The 18,362-nt window shown below is 40.3% G+C and overlaps 2 protein-coding genes across 2 annotated transcripts in view; one reads left to right on the forward strand and one right to left on the reverse strand.

Moving 5' to 3' along the window:
* Positions 1-1,784: 1,784 nt before the first annotated feature.
* LOC124376613 (E3 ubiquitin/ISG15 ligase TRIM25-like) lies at positions 1,785-13,717 on the forward strand. The gene is made up of 9 exons (XM_046835789.1): positions 1,785-2,159; positions 6,593-7,282; positions 8,738-8,833; positions 9,408-9,641; positions 11,207-11,366; positions 11,455-11,559; positions 11,647-11,745; positions 13,322-13,432; positions 13,525-13,717. The coding sequence occupies exons 2-9, from the start codon at positions 6,704-6,706 to the stop codon at positions 13,608-13,610; spliced, it is 1,470 nt and encodes a 489-aa protein (XP_046691745.1). The 5' UTR covers positions 1,785-2,159; positions 6,593-6,703; the 3' UTR covers positions 13,611-13,717.
* A 246-nt stretch (positions 13,718-13,963) lies between these two features.
* Positions 13,964-18,362, reverse strand: part of LOC124376625 — a 16,540-nt gene continuing 12,141 nt past the window's right edge. The window contains exons 5-7 of the mRNA XM_046835828.1: positions 15,378-15,722; positions 15,201-15,293; positions 13,964-15,048 (exon numbers count right to left, since the gene is read on the reverse strand). Coding sequence (XP_046691784.1) covers positions 14,927-15,048; positions 15,201-15,293; positions 15,378-15,722 — 560 coding nt within the window. The 3' untranslated portion in view covers positions 13,964-14,926. The remainder of the gene's footprint in view (positions 15,049-15,200; positions 15,294-15,377; positions 15,723-18,362) is intronic.

Below are 18,362 nucleotides of genomic sequence, written 5' to 3' on the forward strand. Positions count from 1 at the left end.
ATTACAGTAAAACAACCATAAACATTACAGTAAAACAACCATAAACATTACAGTAAAACAACCATAAACATTACAGTAAAACAACCATAAACATTACAGTAAAACAACCATAAACATTACAGTAAAACAACCATAAACATTACAGTAAAACAACCATAAACATTACAGTAAAACAACAATGGTTAGTGGAAAGAAACTAGTACAAAGTCTGGATGTGAGGGCCTGAATGCTTCGGTTTCTTTTACCATATGGCAGGTGAGTGAAGAGTGTGTGTGAGGGGTGTGTGATCAGCTTCAGTGCTGTAAATGATCTCAAAATCTCCTGAAAAACAGGACAAAAACAACATTCTCATAAAACTGGTAGTAAACTGTACTTTTCCATGCTGCTACCATGTGTGTAGTGTGTAGTGCAGTATGTAGTGTAGAGTGCAGTATGTAGTATGTAGTTTGTAGAGTGCAGTGTAGTCTGTAGAGTGTAGAGTGTAGTATGTAGTTTGTAGAGTGCAGTGTGTGCAGTGTGTAGAGTGTGTAGAGTGAAGTATGTAGTGTGGAGTGCAGTGTGTAGTGTATAGAGTGCAGTGTAGAGTGCAGAATGTAGTCTGTAGTGCAGTGTGTAGTATGTAGTTTGTAGAGTGCAGTATGTAGTGTGTAGTGCAGTGTGTAGAGTGCATTATGTAGTGTAGAGTGCATTATGTAGTATGTAGTGTGTAGTGTGTAGTGCAGTATGTAGTATGTAGTTTGTAGAGTGCAGTATGTAGTATGTAGTGTGTAGTATGTAGTGTGTAGTATGTAGTTTGTAGAGTGCAGTGTAGAGTGCATTATGTAGTATGTAGTTTGTAGAGTGCAGTGTGTAATGTGTAGAGTGCAGAATGTAGTCTGTAGAGTGCAGTGTAGAGTGCATTATGTAGTGTAGAGTGCAGTGTGTAATGTGTAGAGTGCATTATGTAGTGTAGAGTGCAGTATGTAGTATGTAGAGTGCAGTATGTAGTGTAGAGTGCATTATGTAGTATGTAGAGTGCAGTATGTAGTGTGTAGAGTGTGTAGAGTGAAGTATGTAGTGTGTAGTGTAGAGTGCAGTGTAGTATGTAGTTTGTAGAGTGCAGTGTAGTCTGTAGTGTGTAGAGTGCAGTGTAGTCTGTAGAGTGCAGTGTAGTGTGTAGAGTGCAGAATGTAGTCTGTAGAGTGTAGAGTGCAGAATGTAGTCTGTAGAGTGCAGTGTAGTCTGTAGTGCAGTGTGTAGAGTGCAGTATGTAGTCTGTAGAGTGCAGTGTGTGTGTAGTGTGTGAGTGCAGTATGTGGTGTGTAGAGTGCAGTGTGTAGTCTGTAGAGTGCAGTGTAGAGTGCAGTGTAGAGTGCATTATGTAGTATGTAGTGTGGAGTGCAGTGTGTGGAGTGCAGTGTGTGTAGAGTGCATTTAACCTCAGTGTTTGAGGGGCTGTATCTTGGCTGACCCTATGCTCTGACCCCAACTTTATAACATTTCACTGTGCTGTGAATCACATTTGACAAGTATAAAGCACCACCTTCTTGTCATTCCAACCATAAAGGAATTTTAATAATGAAACAAACAATAAAATCCACAGAACTCTTTACTGCTAATAAATTTCAACACGGATATAAATTACAGCTTGTTCTTTGAATGGCCAATAGAGGGCGCCAAAACATTTTTATATCTTGCCTTTTACCCACACTAACGAACTCTTTTACTCTGAGCTTTTCACTGCTCTTTCGTGCACATTAGAATAATAAATTTTTTCTCACTTTGTCTTATAAAAAATAGATTTCTTTTCTCACCCTCTGCTATGAAGAAAGAGAAATAGGGAGCAACTTTATATATTGATAACAGACTTTTGTTGTGCTTGGATGACGTTTATCAATGAACTGTGTACATGTTACATAATAATATAAATTAAATAAAAAGAATTGTGAAGTTTTTTTCAATTAATTTGTGGTTTCCGCCACTAAAAATAGGGGTATTAAGTGTTAAATATTTTCATACAGTCATTCCTATTTTTGGTTGTGAAATTTGGTGGAGAATCCCCATTCTTTGCTCATTAAAAACACTTAATCATTAAAAATACAATTTAATAAGAACAATTTAGTGATTAAATAATAAGAATAATTTAGTGATTAAATAAAGGATATTTATTTTATATTTAGGTGCAGCGTTTTTACTTTCACTTTCTGTACTGATCAACAGGAAGTTTCAGACTTCAGGAACTTTTACAGAAACGTGTTTTAGCGTTTAGAACAGAAATGGCAGAGTCTTTACTCCTGAATACACCCCAGTACGACTGTTCGGTGTGTTTGGATCTGATGAAGGATCCGGTGACGATCCTGCGGTCACTGCTACTGCATGAGCTGCATTACAGACTACTGGGACCGGGACCAGTTCTCCAGAACCCGATGTCCGCAGTGCAGACGTGAATTTCCTGACCCGAACTGCACAAAACACAATGCTGGCTGAAATCCTCGACCAGCTGAAGAACATCTCGATCCCAGATTCTCCCCGGCTCAGTGTCCTGCTGCTCAGCCTGGAGATATCGAGTGTGATCTCTGCACCAAACAGAAGGTCAGGGCGGTAAGATCGTGTCTGGAGTGTCGGGCATCTTACTGTAGAGTGCAGTGTGTGTAGAGTGCAGTGTAGTGTGTAGAGTGCATGTAGTGTGTAGAGTGCAGTGTGTAGTGTGTAGAGTGCAGTGTGTAGTGTGTAGAGTGCAGTATGTGTGTGTGTAGAGTGCAGTGTGGTGTGTAGAGTGCAGTGTGTAGAGTGCAGTATGTAGTGTGTAGAGTGCAGTGTGCAGTGTGTAGAGTGCAGTATGTAGTGTGTAGAGTGCAGTGTAGTGTAGAGTGTAGTATGTAGAGTGCAGTGTGTAGAGTGCAGTATGTAGTGTGTAGAGTGCAGTATGTAGTCTGTAGAGTGCAGTGTGTGAGTGCAGTGTGTAGTGTGTAGAGTGCATTATGTAGTGTGTAGAGTGCAGTGTAGTGTGTGTAGTGTGTAGTCTGTAGAGTGCAGTGTGTAGTGTAGTGTGTAGAGTGCAGTGTGTAGTGTGAGTGCAGTATGTAGTCTGTAGAGTGCAGTGTGTATTGTGTAGAGTGCAGAATGTAGTCTGTAGAGTGTAGAGTGCAGTATGTAGTGTGTAGAGTGCAGTATGTAGTCTGTAGAGTGCAGTGTGTAGTGTGTAGAGTGCAGTATGTAGTGTGTAGAGTGCAGTGTGTAGTGCAGTGTGTAGTGTGTAGAGTGCAGTATGTAGTCTGTAGAGTGTAGAGTGCAGTATGTAGTCTGTAGAGTGCAGTGTAGTGTGTAGAGTGCAGTGTGTAGAGTGCAGTGTGTAGTGTGTAGAGTGCAGTGTGTAGTGTGTAGAGTGCAGTATGTAGTGTGTAGTGCAGTGTGTAGTGCAGTATGTAGTCTGTAGAGTGCAGTGTAGTGTGTAGAGTGCAGTATGTAGTGTAGAGTGCAGTATGTAGTCTGTAGAGTGCAGTGTGTGTAGTGTGTGTAGAGTGCAGTATGTAGTGTGTAGAGTGCAGTAGTGTGTAGAGTGTAGAGTGCAGTATGTAGTGTGTAGAGTGCAGTGTGTAGTGTGTAGAGTGTGTAGAGTGCAGTATGTAGTCTGTAGAGTGCAGTGTGTAGTCTGTAGTGTGTAGAGTGTAGTGTGTAGAGTGCAGTATGTAGTGTGTAGAGTGCAGTGTAGTGTGTAGAGTGCAGTATGTAGTGTAGAGTGCAGTGTAGTGTGTAGAGTGCAGTATGTAGTATGTAGAGTGCAGTGTGTAGTGTAGTGTGTGTAGAGTGCAGTATGTAGTGTGTAGAGTGCAGTGTGTAGTGTGTAGAGTGCAGTGCAGTATGTAGTGTGTAGAGTGCAGTATGTAGTGTGTAGAGTGCAGTATGTAGTCTGTAGAGTGTGTAGTGTGTAGTGTGTAGAGTGCAGTGTGTGTGTAGAGTGCAGTGTAGTGTGTAGTGCAGTGTGTAGTGCAGTATGTAGTCTGTAGAGTGCAGTGTGTGGTATGTAGTGTGTAGAGTGCAGTGTGCAGTGTGTAGAGTGCAGTGTGTAGAGTGTGTAGAGTGCAGTATGTAGTCTGTAGAGTGCAGTGTGTAGAGTGCAGTATGTAGTCTGTAGAGTGCAGTGTGTAGTCTGTAGAGTGCAGTGTGTGTGTAGAGTGTGTAGTGTAGTGTGTAGAGTGCAGTGTGTATTGTGTAGAGTGCATTATGTAGTGTGTAGAGTGTGTAGAGTGCAGTGTGTAGTGTGTAGAGTGCAGTATGTAGTCTGTAGAGTGCAGTGTGTGTGTAGAGTGCAGAATGTAGTCTGTAGTGTGTAGAGTGCAGTATGTGTGTAGAGTGCAGTGTGTAGTGTGTAGTGTAGAGTGCAGTGTGTAGTGTGTAGAGTGCAGTGTGTGGTGTGTAGAGTGCAGTATGTAGTGTGTAGAGTGCAGTATGTGTGTGTAGAGTGCAGTGTGTAGAGTGCAGTATGTAGTGTGTGGAGTGCAGTATGTAGTATGTAGTCTGTAGAGTGCAGTGTGTAGTGTGTAGAGTGCAGTATGTAGTGTGTAGAGTGCAGTGTGTAGTGTGTAGAGTGCAGTATGTAGTGTGTAGAGTGCAGTATGTAGTCTGTAGAGTGCAGTGTGTAGTATGTAGTGTGTGTAGAGTGTGTAGTGTGTAGTGTGTAGTGTGTGGAGTGCAGTGTGTGGTGTGTAGAGTGCAGTGTGTGTAGTGTGTGTGCAGTGTGTAGTGTAGAGTGTAGAGTGCAGTGTATGTAGTGTGTAGAGTGCAGTGTAGTCTGTAGAGTGCAGTGCAGTATGTGGTGTGTAGAGTGTAGAGTGTGTAGTGTAGTGTGTAGTGCAGTGTGTAGTATGTAGTGTGTAGAGTGCAGTGTGTAGTGTGTGTGCAGTGTGTAGTGTGTAGAGTGCAGTGCAGTATGTAGTGTGAGTGCAGTATGTGTGTAGAGTGTGTAGTGTGTAGTGTGTAGAGTGCAGTGTGTAGTGTAGAGTGCATGTAGTGTGTAGAGTGCAGTGTGTAGTGTGTAGTGTGCAGTGTAGTGTGTAGAGTGCAGTATGTAGTCTGTAGAGTGCAGTGTGTATGTAGTGTGTAGAGTGCAGTGTGTGTAGAGTGCAGTGTGCAGTGTGTAGTGTGAGTGCAGTATGTAGTGTGTAGAGTGCAGTATGTAGTCTGTAGAGTGCAGTGTGTAGTATGTAGTGTAGAGTGCAGTGTTTAGTGTGTAGAGTGCAGTATGTAGTCTGTAGAGTGCAGTGTGTAGTATGTAGAGTGCAGTATGAAGTGTGTAGAGTGCAGTGTAGTGTGTAGAGTGCAGTATGTAGTGTGTAGAGTGCAGTATGTAGTCTGTAGAGTGCAGTGTGTGGTATGTAGTGTGTAGAGTGCAGTGTGCAGAGTGCAGTATGTGTGTAGAGTGCAGTATGTAGTCTGTAGAGTGCAGTGTGTAGTATGTAGTGTGTAGAGTGCAGTATGTAGTCTGTAGAGTGCAGTGTGTATGTAGTGTGTAGAGTGCAGTGTGTAGTGTGTAGAGTGCAGTGTGTGTGTGTAGAGTGCAGTATGTGTGTAGAGTGCAGTATGTAGTGTGTAGAGTGCAGTATGTAGTCTGTAGAGTGCAGTGTGTAGTATGTAGTGTGTAGAGTGCAGTGTGTAGAGTGCAGTATGTAGTGTGTAGAGTGCAGTATGTAGTGTGTAGAGTGCAGTATGTAGTCTGTAGAGTGCAGTGTGTAGTATGTAGTGTGTAGAGTGCAGTGTTTAGTGTGTAGAGTGCAGTATGTAGTCTGTAGAGTGCAGTGTGTAGTATGTAGAGTGCAGTGTGTAGTGTGTAGAGTGCAGTATGTAGTGTGTGTGGGGGAAAGAGTAATCTTTTGCCCTTTAGGTGCAGGAAGTGTATTTTTAAGGACGACCAATGACCCCAATATAACCACCCAAAATTCTTACAACTGAACAACAAAATAAATCTGTAAAACACGGAGTGACTCAATAACATAAAGGAATTTTAATAATGAAACAAACAATAAAATCCACAGAACTCTTTACTGCTAATAAATTTCAACACGGATATAAATTACAGCTTGTTCTTTGAATGGCCAATAGAGGGCGCCAAAACATTTTTATATCTTGCCTTTTACCCACACTAACGAACTCTTTTACTCTGAGCTTTTCACTGCTCTTTCGTGCACATTAGAATAATAAATTTTTTTTCTCACTTTTGTCTTATAAAAAAATAGATTTCTTTTCTCACCCTCTGCTATGAAGAAAGAGAAATAGGGAGCAACTTTATATATTGATAACAGACTTTTGTTGTGCTTGGATGACGTTTATCAATGAACTGTGTACATGTTACATAATAATATAAATTAAATAAAAAGAATTGTGAAGTTTTTTTCAATTAATTTGTGGTTTCCGCCACTAAAAATAGGGGTATTAAGTGTTAAATATTTTCATACAGTCATTCCTATTTTTGGTTGTGAAATTTGGTGGAGAATCCCCATTCTTTGCTCATTAAAAACACTTAATCATTAAAAATACAATTTAATAAGAACAATTTAGTGATTAAATAATAAGAATAATTTAGTGATTAAATAAAGGATATTTATTTTATATTTAGGTTTTTTTTTTTACCTGCAGCGTTTTTACTTTCACTTTCTGTACTGATCAACAGGAAGTTTCAGACTTCAGGAACTTTTACAGAAACGTGTTTTTAGCGTTTAGAACAGAAATGGCAGAGTCTTTACTCCTGAATACACCCCAGTACGACTGTTCGGTGTGTTTGGATCTGATGAAGGATCCGGTGACGATCCCCTGCGGTCACTGCTACTGCATGAGCTGCATTACAGACTACTGGGACCGGGACCAGTTCTCCAGAACCCGATGTCCGCAGTGCAGACGTGAATTTCCTACAAGACCCGAACTGCACAAAAACACAATGCTGGCTGAAATCCTCGACCAGCTGAAGAACATCTCGATCCCAGATTCTCCCCCGGCTCAGTGTCCTGCTGCTCAGCCTGGAGATATCGAGTGTGATCTCTGCACCAAACAGAAGGTCAGGGCGGTAAGATCGTGTCTGGAGTGTCGGGCATCTTACTGTGAACTGCATCTCCAGCCTCACTACGACGTTCCTGCTCTCAGGAAGCACAAGCTGGTGGTCGCCACCGACATCCCGATCTGCCCACGACACGACAAAGTGCTGGAGGCCTTCTGTCGCACCGACAACATGTGCATCTGTGTGAGCTGTTTGCTGGAGGAGCACAAAGGCCACGACACGATCTCATCAGCAGGAGAACGAGAAGAGAAACAAGTGAGACCTTTCAGCTTAACTACACAACACCCTCACAGGCATAACTGTTTTAGTGGTTTTAATGGGGGTTGTATTGGTTGTAATAGAAAATTGTGCACCCTGTAGGTCTTCACTGGTCATTTCTTGCCTTCTAGTAGTGTTATTATGTCATAATATTAAGGACCAACAAAACACCTTAGGCAATTTGTAGATTAAATATAGGTATGTACTGGACACCATTAAGGACCATTAGGACACCATTAACAGCTGTTAGGACACCATTAAGCCTCCAGAGTCCAGGTTTTTTACATGAACATGTTTTAGTTTAGATTGTAGCTGGTGGTTTTTAATTATATTTGTAGTGAAAACTATTCAAATTTCAGTTTCTATTGATATCTACTAATTGTTCCCACAGTGATGTTCTAAACCAATACATTTATAAATATGAGTTTATTTGCGATTAGCCATGTAGATCAAACTTGAGATCCAGTGGGAAATGTTTAAAAAAGTCACATGATTTGGAGGTTTTTGCTTCAATCTGAACGTCAGAAGGATCTGAGGTATAAAACTTGTGGTACAAACACCATGTTCATAAAATGCGATGCATTTACAGCGTTTATTTATTGATCCTTACTACCTGCCTGGTCAGACTAATGGAGATTGACAGTAGCATTACTGGCGTTTGGTTGTATTTTGGGGAGAGGAAACGTGTTAATTAAGCAGGATTATGAAAACAGGAGTGATGGCGTTTGGGAAACTGTCAAATCCAGAGTTCACACATGCTGCTGACAGCTTTACAATTAATGCAAAAAAAAGAAAGAATAAAAAAAAAACCTGTTTTGGTCACACACACTCCTGATTTTATACAAAACAGTGCAATGTGGTTCAAAAGCTTTAAGTTATTGATCATAAGGTCAAGAGGTCAATCCTCAGCACCAACAATCTGCCACTGTTGGGCCCTTGAGCAAGGCCCTTAACCGTATCTGCTGCAAGAGTGCTGTGTAGAGGTCTGAACACTGCTTCCTGATAAGCTGTGAGTATTTGGATCAATAATTTTAGTATTTAAATTGTGGCAAATTTATTTTAGGGGAGGTCTAGAGTTCAAAGATTTTTAGATTCAAACACTGATATTATACTGATATCCAAATACTCATAATAATTTCATGATAATTTCAATGCATCTAATATCCTAGTTTTAATAAAAAAAAATGTCTGCCCCCCTGCTGTAGTCTTCATTATTTGAGGTACCAACAAATAGCCTGCACCTTTTGATTGAAAAAGGTTCATAATTGAAAAAAACAGTTCACTCATGTACATTATTTTTGCAAACCGATCAAAGAACTACAGTATCTCAAAACTATAAGAACACGTTATAGATTCAGTCCCACGTGACGTTTCCATACCAGTGAAAGTGTGTGGTGTTTATTTGTTAATAGCTTTCTAAATGATGTGTAAACTTGCCTGTGTTCTTTACAGGCCAAACTGCAGGTTGATAAAACCACAATTGTGGAGAAACGCAAAGAAAAAGAGAGCAAGGTTCAAGAGGTGTTAAAAGCTGCAGACGCTCACGCAGTAAGTACCTAAAAAATGCAGTATAAAAAAGAAACGTGCATGCAGGCTATAGAATGTAAAGACGTATTGTTTTTATTTGTTTACCATTTATTTAGATTTACTGAGGAATCCACACTGAGGTTTTCCCTCATTTTGATATGTGTGTTATGTGTGATAGATCTACACAAACAGGTTTAATCAGTTCTACAGCTTTTCCATTATCACTCACTCAAACCCAGCCAGTGAAGAACCTTCTACTTTCTGCATGAATGAAAAACTAAACATCGATTATTTTTGTACCTTATTGCAGTAAAAAAATGTGAATTTCCAATCTAAGTCCTCGCACTGGAGACTCCTTCCATAAATGTTACTTAAAGTACAAGAAGAGGAACATCTCCACTGATTGCTCACATTTTGTAACCCGTTTATGTGAAACGTTCGCCACAACGTTTCTGTGACTGAGCCGTTACTATAGAAAGGATATGTACTCAGCATTCTAACAGTGACCTGGACAAAAAATGTATTTGATTTGAAATGTTATAAAGAACATTAAAAATTGTGTGTGTGTGTGTGTGTGTGTGTGTGTCTGAAACAGAGCACTACAGAGCAGTCAATTGAAGATGCAAAGCTAGCTTTAAGCTTGCTAGTCAGTTCTCTTGAGACCAGCTTCTCTGAGATGATGGAGAGAACCAGAATTGAGGAGGACATCTACCAAGCTCAATATGCAGATGTTCGGGAACAGCTGGAGAATGAGATCGGTATGCTGATGGAACAGGAAGCAGCCGTGGACAAGCTTTTAAAGACAGAGGATAACATCTACTTCCTTCAGGTCTGAATCGATCAGAAAGTGTGTGAGAGTGTACAATTTATTCTGATTCATTACAAAAAATGCTAAAACTATACATTTATTCAGAGGTTACCTGCGAGTTACACACATTTTACATAAATACACAAAAAAACTAATTCAGAGAAAATATTAAGTATACTATATGGACAAAATGTATTTGGACACCGGAACTGTGACAAAATCTTAGCGCAAATAGAAATATTGAATTAACGTTTGCGTTTTCGCTTTCGTGAACGCACAGCGACTGCCACATTTCAAATGGAAAAGCAAAGTCAATTTGGAATTGGGCACCTTGGGGACATGGACTGGCCATGCCTGGGGTGAACTCCAGACAGGAGGGGGGGTCACAGAAATGTTGTAAAGGCCCCCAACTCTCTTTAGAGACGAGATGGAAAGACAGTCTTGACTGTCAGAAATCTCAAGGGCACCTCAGGCAAGGTCGAAGGGAGGCTTAGACAGGGCCTCCAGAACTATGGCTAGGTTCCATGAAGGCACTCTAGGTTGCACCTAAGGCCGTAACCTCCAAGTACTCTGGAAATTACCATGGAAACATGTCACTAGCGGGTTCTTCCCTAGCGACTGCTCAGCAAGTGGAGCACGGTAAACTGCAATAGCGGACATGTAAACCTTTTCGCGGCATACAACCTCCTTGTGCAGGGACCTTGGCTGAGAGACCAGCTGCCAGCGACAATAGATCCTCCCTGAAAAGATTTCCCATTGAGGGTTTTCAAGGTTTTCCAGGTCGGGGGCTCCTAGAAGGAGACTCTCACCAGAATTCCCAGGAGCATTGCAATAGGGAAAGGGAGCGGAGGAGAGCGTCACTCGACCCAGGTAATCTTCCTGTAGCCGCACTCTTTCAGACCTACTACATTCGAATAGAGAGAGATATTGAGACTAAAGAGGCGGGCCTAATAAAGGTTGCTCCAGGACCTGGACAGCTCGGTGTGCAAATCAGGAAAGATCTAATTTATTTAAAGGAGGATGTTCCTGTTTCTCAGCTGGAAAAGCGATGTTGAGCTTGGAAACAGCACGAGTTGCTACCTCCACGAGTTCCTCGAACTGAACTGGCTGTGGAGGAACCATCAAAGTGCAGGCTCCCGAGCCCTGGGAGAAGGTGCTGGATCTGGCAGGTGAGGAAGGGGAAAGGAATAAGCCCGCCTCCATTCCATTTTATAGCTTCCTGGTTGTGACGTCACCCCGCCTGTAACTTCGCGCTTTTCTGTTGGACTGATTACACACATGGTTCAGAGCGTGGTCACGCAGAGGCATTCCCAAAATGTTGTTGACGCAGCTCAAGTTCCTGAAAGAGAACTGAAATTGTACACACAGAGGCTTTAAATAATCGGATGTTTAATATTTAATTTAGAAAGTATACGCTACACCATGCTACCTATACACTCCAGAGAGTGTGTTTCAAAAAGCTCACTGCACAATAAGTGTTTTTTAGCAGGAAGGGGAAAAACAAAAAACAAAAAAGATGCTCTTACAAATTTTAACATGTACAACATTTTACTTTTTTAACCGTAAATGTTATTGTGATCTGACAGAACTTTGACAGCATGCCCAGTCCCCCTGCAGCTGAAGAGTCAACGTGTATTGATGAAGAGCCGTCCGTCTCTTTCAGTGATGTGGGGAACATGCTTTTTGAGTTTAAAGCGAAACTGGAGGTTTTCTGCAGGCAGGAACTAGACAACATGTTTTCCAAATGTAAGTACACCTTTAGAGAAAGATAAGTCTTAATCTTCAGCAAAAGTTCTTTCATTCATTTCTTGATAAAATCCGTTTTCTCTGGAAGTCCACATTAGGGTTGGCGACCGAGTTCGAGTGAAACCTTCTGTGGCTTCACCAAAATATAACTGGGGCTGCACTGTCACACACAGAAGTGTGGGTGTGGTCAAATGTAAGTGCAGTACAGTATTTAAGGCACGTTTACTCAAATTAAATTCAGAGCTTGATGGGTAATTGAAATGTGCTCCTGTTTTTACAGCTTTGGACAAGGAAATTGTGATTGTTGACTTCCCTGAACATAAAAACTGGAAGGGTCTCTTGTCTGAGATGGAACGTGTAACGGTTGCTGATGAACCAGGTGTGTAAATGTGACTGTAATATGTGTTATGTGTGTGAACATAAAAAAATATTTTGAATTACGACTTGTATTAAACATACCCGAGATGGTTTGGTTCTTGTTTTTACTGTTGCCTGAGTTGGAGCTTGATTGGTCAAACATCACTGATTGGTCAAACACAGCCATACTTATAACAGCTTTTCTATCACACAGTGATCCTTGGTAGTGTAGTTCTTTCATTCTTGTTCTCTATCTAAGATATTTAATTACATACACTGATCAGGCATAACATTAATGACATTATAACATTAGTCAACAATCACAAAAAAACAGAAAAACACAGGGCTAAGGACTAGTAGAGTGGTGAAGTGAAGAACACTGATGATCTCTTCATCATGGCACCTGTTAGTGGGTGGATTTATTTATAAGGCAGCAAGTAAACATTTTGTCCTCAAGGTTAATGTGTTAGAAGCAGGAAAAATGGGATTTGAGCGAGTTTGACAAGGGCCAAATTGTGACGTCTAGACAACTGGGTCACAGCATCTCCAAACCTGCAACTCTTGTGGGCTGTTTCCGGTCTGCATGGTCAGTACCCATCAAAAGTGCTCCAAGGAAGGACCAAGGAAGTGGTGAACCGGCGACAGGGTCATAGGTGGATGAGGCTCATTGATGCACGTGGGGAGCAGGACGGCTGGTCCGTGTGATCTGATCCAACAGACGAGCTCGAACTGATTAAGAAGTTCATGCTGTTAATGCTCAGAGGGTCACGACTGTTTTGGCAGCAAAAGGGGACCAACACAATATTAGGCAGGTGCTCATAATGGTAGGCCTGATCAGTGGCCTTAAAGTTTTATCTGATAACATATAAGAGACATCCAGGACAACTCAGAGAAACCCAGTTAAAACTCAATAAATAAATAAAAAAATATACTTTATTAATCTCACAGGGAAATTGTTATTTATTTGCATATCCCAGCGATTTTAGGAAGCTGGGGTCAGTGCACAGGGTCGGCCATGTTACAGCACCCCTGGAGCATAGAGGGTTAAGGGCCTTACTTCAGGGCACCAAGATTGACATTTTGGCAATACCAGGGCTTGAACCCCAAGTAACTCAGAGCCTTAACCAATGAGCTCCCACTTTCCCAATATGCTACTATGTTACTATCCAGTACTGTTTCTATGGTTACAATGTTTAAAATACCTACTACCCTTTCCAGCGTATCAGAATCGGGTATTCAAGCTGACCCTGTTATAACAGACCAGAGATCAGCACAACAGCAGCAGTAGAATACTGTTTTAGAGGTTACATGACTAAATCCCACAAAACAATGTGAATTATTCCATTTTTGCGAAAAATTTGGCGAATGAATAAGCATTTGTCCACATCATGCTCTTCAGGAAACTCTGCCCACTTATTAGGGGGTTGTTATAGATAATCACAATGATAAATGTGAATTATGAACTTTCTTGGGTTAAAAGAGCTACTGCTATAACTGAAGTGTCTCTCTTGTGTTAGAATGTAGAATAACGTCGACCTGAAATCTGCAAATTTGTTCTGCAAACATGATTGTTTTTCTTTTTATGGTTGGGATTTCAGCTCAGCAGAGGAGGTTTAAAGTCGGAGACCGTGTCCGAGTGATGCCGTCTGTCACCAGCCCGAAACGCAGTTGGGGAAAGGTGACTCACCAAAGCGTGGGCGTGATCAAGAGTACGTTTATTTTTGTATACTGTTTTGTGAACATACCGCATGTCACCTTTCTTTATGTGTAATATTACATCACTTCATTTTTATGGGAACAGGTCTTGTTGGGGAAGAAATGACTGTGGACTTCCCGGAACATTCCGGCTGGATCGGCGTCGTCTCCGAGATGGAAACTGTGCCTTAAACCCTAACGTAATGTGAATAAATGAGTTCTTATAATTATAATTGATTATCTGATTTCTTTTATGTTGAAATAATTAAAAATAGTCTGTTATTTATACATGTAACTGATCTGGGCTCTTTGTTGGGTTCTTATTTTTTTTCTTATTTGATTAATGAGAAAACCTGAAGTTGAATATGATTTGCCTTTCATGCTGATAAAATAAAACTATTTACAGTCTATAAAACTGTGATTTTCTGTCCTTATAAAACATTGAATAACCTAAATTAGAATAATAACAATGTAAATATGAATTAAAAACAAAATATATGTAATGAAAACACCAAAATATTTCAATTTAAGTAAAGAAGCTTTTATTGTCATTTCAACCAAATATATCTGATGCAGTACACAGTGAAATGAGACAACGTTCCTCCAGAACCCTGGTGCTACATAAGACAACAATTAAGAGTTCCATTTGCATTTAAGTGCATTTAAGTGCCTGTCACTGAGCAGCTCCTCAACACTGATAAACTGTAATGAATGGACAATCAGTGTTGAGGATGAGGTTCCTCTCAAGGTTTCTTTCTCATGCCATCTCAGGGAGTTTTTCCTTTACCACAGTCACCACTGGCTCATTTATTAGGTATAAACTTACAATCATAAGGGACAAACTTATAGATAATAAACTTATACATTTAAAACTTTTATACAACCACTTTATAAAACTTGCTTTGAGACAATGTCCATTTTTAAAAGCGATCTACGAACAATAATGAATTGAGAACAGAAATGCAGTTCTGGTACATATGCGAAAGTTTAAAACTGTGTAGTAACTCGACAACAAAAACACATTCAAACCACGAAACTCAGAAAACAGATGTGAGAGAATGATTTAGCGATAAAACTCCTGTTTAAAGACCATCAGTGAAATTTCACTCAGAATAATGTGGATGAACCTGATCAGTGTGAGAGAAACATTTCCTCTACTAAACTTGTGCCAGTAAAGATATTTAGAAGTTATTATTGTGAACCAGCCGCTATACCAATCATCTACACCATGATTCCTGCATGCAGTCTGTGATTTGTTACTTACACTTATCAATGCTCGGAAGTGACATGGTGGAAGGTGATGATCCACTATTTTAATGCTTCATCTCAGGCCGTTCTTCACCTCCAACTGGAGCACCTAGCCCTGGTTTATCCCTCATATACATTTATACATTACATGTGTTGATTTACGAAACATTTAGACAGAATCGCAGAGCAAGAATAATCAACTTGAAGAACAAGAATAAAAGTCATGCAGTGGGAAACACAGTTGGAGATGCTAATCATGTTCAACATCCTGATTTTAAAACGATGTAGAATGTCGTAAAGGAAATAACCATAATGAGCAGAACTCCGACTCTTGAAATGGAGAGCCAGAAGAACATGTGAATGTTATCATTACAGGCTTCACCTACAGGGAGAAATACAATTACTGTTAATCAGTTCCTGGATTCTGATTGGTCAGAAGTATATAGTTTAATAATTGATCAATCTGTGGTGATTTGTTAGAAGAAAATAATCAACTTCAAGGTGGAAAATAAGATAAATTCTCAAATCTCTTACCTACTACATTGCTGCTGTTTGAACGTGATGGAATTGTAACAGATTCTGTGGTCTTCAACTTCCTGGTTGATGGATGATGATTGGTTTCTTTGTCTTTCCAGAAAAATGAGTTAAATGAGCAAAATACGCGAAATAATATTAATAGATATTATCTTAACACTACAGTGATCTGCTTGCCTTCAATTTCCAGACGAGTTCCAGCTGTGAACCGTATCATATTTCCCTCCATTTCTCCACAGAAATATTCTCCACTGTCCTCTTCTCTCGTATCATTAATGTTGAGATCAAACTGACGGTCATTTACAGTAATACTGTAGCGGATATCTGCAAATTCTGAATCGAACGTGTAGCCCAAATTGTTACTGTACGGTTTCGCAAGAAACTGAGGCACTTTTCCAAAACTCTGTCTGTACCAAGCTAGATGAATTTTGTCTTTGATCATGCTGAGGTTACACTCTATAGTTACATCTTCTCCACGCTTCACTGTTTCGACGTGAAGCTCCTTGATGTCAGACGTTTTACCTGAAAAAAAAGTGTTCCATATTTAAAGGTTAATGATGCCAGTAAATGTTTTAAATATGTAAAAGGTTTTCCAAAATGTTTTTACCAGCTGTGCAGACACAAAGCAGAGAGTAAAAAGCCACATAGAGCGAGATCATCGTTCCCGTTTAGACGCAGTGATGGAAATCAACGTAGAAAAGCAGCTCTTGCTCACACCTGATTGGATGTTTCGAAGCTGTGGTATTCTGATAATTATAGATTAGATTCAGGTTACAGGTTAATTTAGAATCTCTGGCTACATCATTGACGACGTGACAAGACATCTGGCGGCTGTAGTAAATGAGAGAATTAAAATAAGAAGTAAACCTTTTACTTTCATTTCCTTTTCTCTACACAGCATGATGCTGCTTTTAAACCAATAACCTACTGCCCATGTTTGGACTGAAGCTCCACAACAGTCAAGCTGAATATAGATCACAGGAATAAATCTAAACCAAGCATACAAATGAATAAGTCTTCAAAAGATATATGAAATATAAAGCTTATTTATAAAGAGAACTGATGCATGGTTTCCAAAGTGAAAGTGGGCACACACAAAAAAAAACTCTGGATCTCGAATTTGGGTTGAATTTGTTAATGTAAAATCGATATCCAAAAAGGATAACTTTCTGTAATCTTTTGGAATGCCTATTACAAATATAAATGTAGACACACACACACACACACACACACACACACACACACACACACACACACACACACAAGTTATAATAAGTTCTGTTATAGAATTAAAAAAAATACATTGACAATCTAAAATCAACTGGTGTCTAGTGGTTTTTTCTCAATCTAATGAAATGCCAAGATCACTACAGAGGCTGTAATGGTGAACAGGTCAGATATCTGTAGGAGCACAAACACCTTTCACTTCCACAAATGTATTTTCAAGTCCTCATTTGTTTAGTAGATTTTCAGTCTTTATCATGTGACCTCGCTGTTAAGCTCATATTTCCTTCCACAGACTGACAAAAAAAATCAGTGTACCTGCTCCTCTAAGCTGCTTGTATCATCCAGATGCTTGTTTTTTGTAGATATCTGGAAGACTTTTATTTCTGTATAAACCACATTGTTGTCTCCCTAATAACATGTTTCTGGAGCTGGTGTTTGAACACACACTTGGTGTACAGGTTGTGTGTGAGGTGGTGTTTGAACACACTTGGTGTACAGGTCGTGTGTGAGCTGGTGTTTAAACACACACTTGGTGTACAGGTTGTGTGTGAGGTGGTGTTTGAACACACACTTGGTGTACAGGTTGTGTGTGAGGTGGTGTTTGAACACACACACTTGGTGTACAGGTTGTGTGTGAGGTGGTGTTTGAACACACTTGGTACACAGGTTGTTTGTGTGAGCTGCTGTTTGAACTAGTGATGGGAAGTACGATTGTTTTTTGCGAATCAGTTCTTTCGGACAGTTCGTTTCAAAGAACCGGTTCACCAGTTCTTTTACGTCCTTACGTCATGACGTCATGCACATCCAAATATCATCTCGGCGGATGAACATACACACTAAACACATTTAAATAAAGTCATGTCTATTGCATGAGGGCATAAAGCTTATCTGTTTAAATTAAATTATCATCATCTTAGAAATGTTCTTTACATTTACGTTTTGCACTAAACCACCCAATACAGGCACTGATGTGCAAAACGTTGATGTTTTAAATTGTTAGTAAATAAACTAACTTTTCATTAAAGTCCTCAGTTCACCTGTGCTCATATATCAGCAGCGCAGCGCAGCCTTTACAGTATGTCGAACACATCTGATTCAGAGTCCAAAAAGTGTAAGTGTAAGTGTGTGTGTGTGTGTGTGTGTGTGTGTGTGTGTGTGTGTGTGTGTCAGACAGCACGCGTACTGCTCGGTAGGTCGCGCATGCTCAGTATCAACAATTCGTTGGTATCAGTAGAATGTGGGACGTGTCTGAAAGAAACGGTTCTTGATACAGTACTGGTGACTCGAGAACAGCAGTGTGTGTGCTGCTGGGAATCAGCAGGTATGCGCATGCTCAGTGATGATCACTTGTTCAGCAGCATGTTTCAGTTTAATGTGTGTACTGTTGGAGAAACTAGAGAAGAACCCCATTCTCATTGATATTGATTTATTTTGAGTCGGATAGACGGTCATACACATTCAAAAGTGAGTAACTTGAGTAATTTTTTTGATTAGTGCTGATTTGAGACGCGAACTGTTTTAAACGATTCAGTCCGATTTGGTGAACCGGTTCGACCGGTTCACTAAAAAGAACCGGTTCAAATGAACGATTCGTTCACGAACCGGCCATCACTAGTTTGAACACACACTTGGTGTTCAGGTTGTGTGTGAGGTGTTGTTTGAACACACACTTGGTGTACAGGTTGTGTGTGAGCTGGTGTTTGAACACACACTTGGTGTACAGGTTGTGTGTGAGGTGTTGTTTGAACACACTTGGTGTACAGGTTGTGTGTGAGCTGGTGTTTGAACATACACTTGGTGTACAGGTTGTGTGTGAGCTGGTGTTTGAACACACACTTGGTGTACAGGTTGTGTGTGAGCTGGTGTTTGAACACACTTGGTGTACAGGTTGTGTGTGAGGTGTTGTTTGAACACACACTTGGTGTACAGGTTGTG

Source organism: Silurus meridionalis, chromosome 23 (genome assembly GCF_014805685.1).
Source record: "Silurus meridionalis isolate SWU-2019-XX chromosome 23, ASM1480568v1, whole genome shotgun sequence".
NCBI classification, from domain to species: domain Eukaryota; kingdom Metazoa; phylum Chordata; class Actinopteri; order Siluriformes; family Siluridae; genus Silurus; species Silurus meridionalis.

What these genes read in the sequence shown, in the direction of transcription:
- LOC124376613 (XM_046835789.1), top strand. Translation starts at nt 6,704, where the DNA reads ATGGCAGAGTCTTTACTCCTGAATACACCCCAGTACGACTGTTCGGTG. An exon ending in AAGTGTGGGTGTGGTCAAAT is followed by an intron (nt 11,560 to 11,646) that starts GTAAGTGCAGTA and finishes CTGTTTTTACAG; the next exon opens with CTTTGGACAAGGAAATTGTG. An exon ending in AACGGTTGCTGATGAACCAG is followed by an intron (nt 11,746 to 13,321) that starts GTGTGTAAATGT and finishes TTGGGATTTCAG; the next exon opens with CTCAGCAGAGGAGGTTTAAA.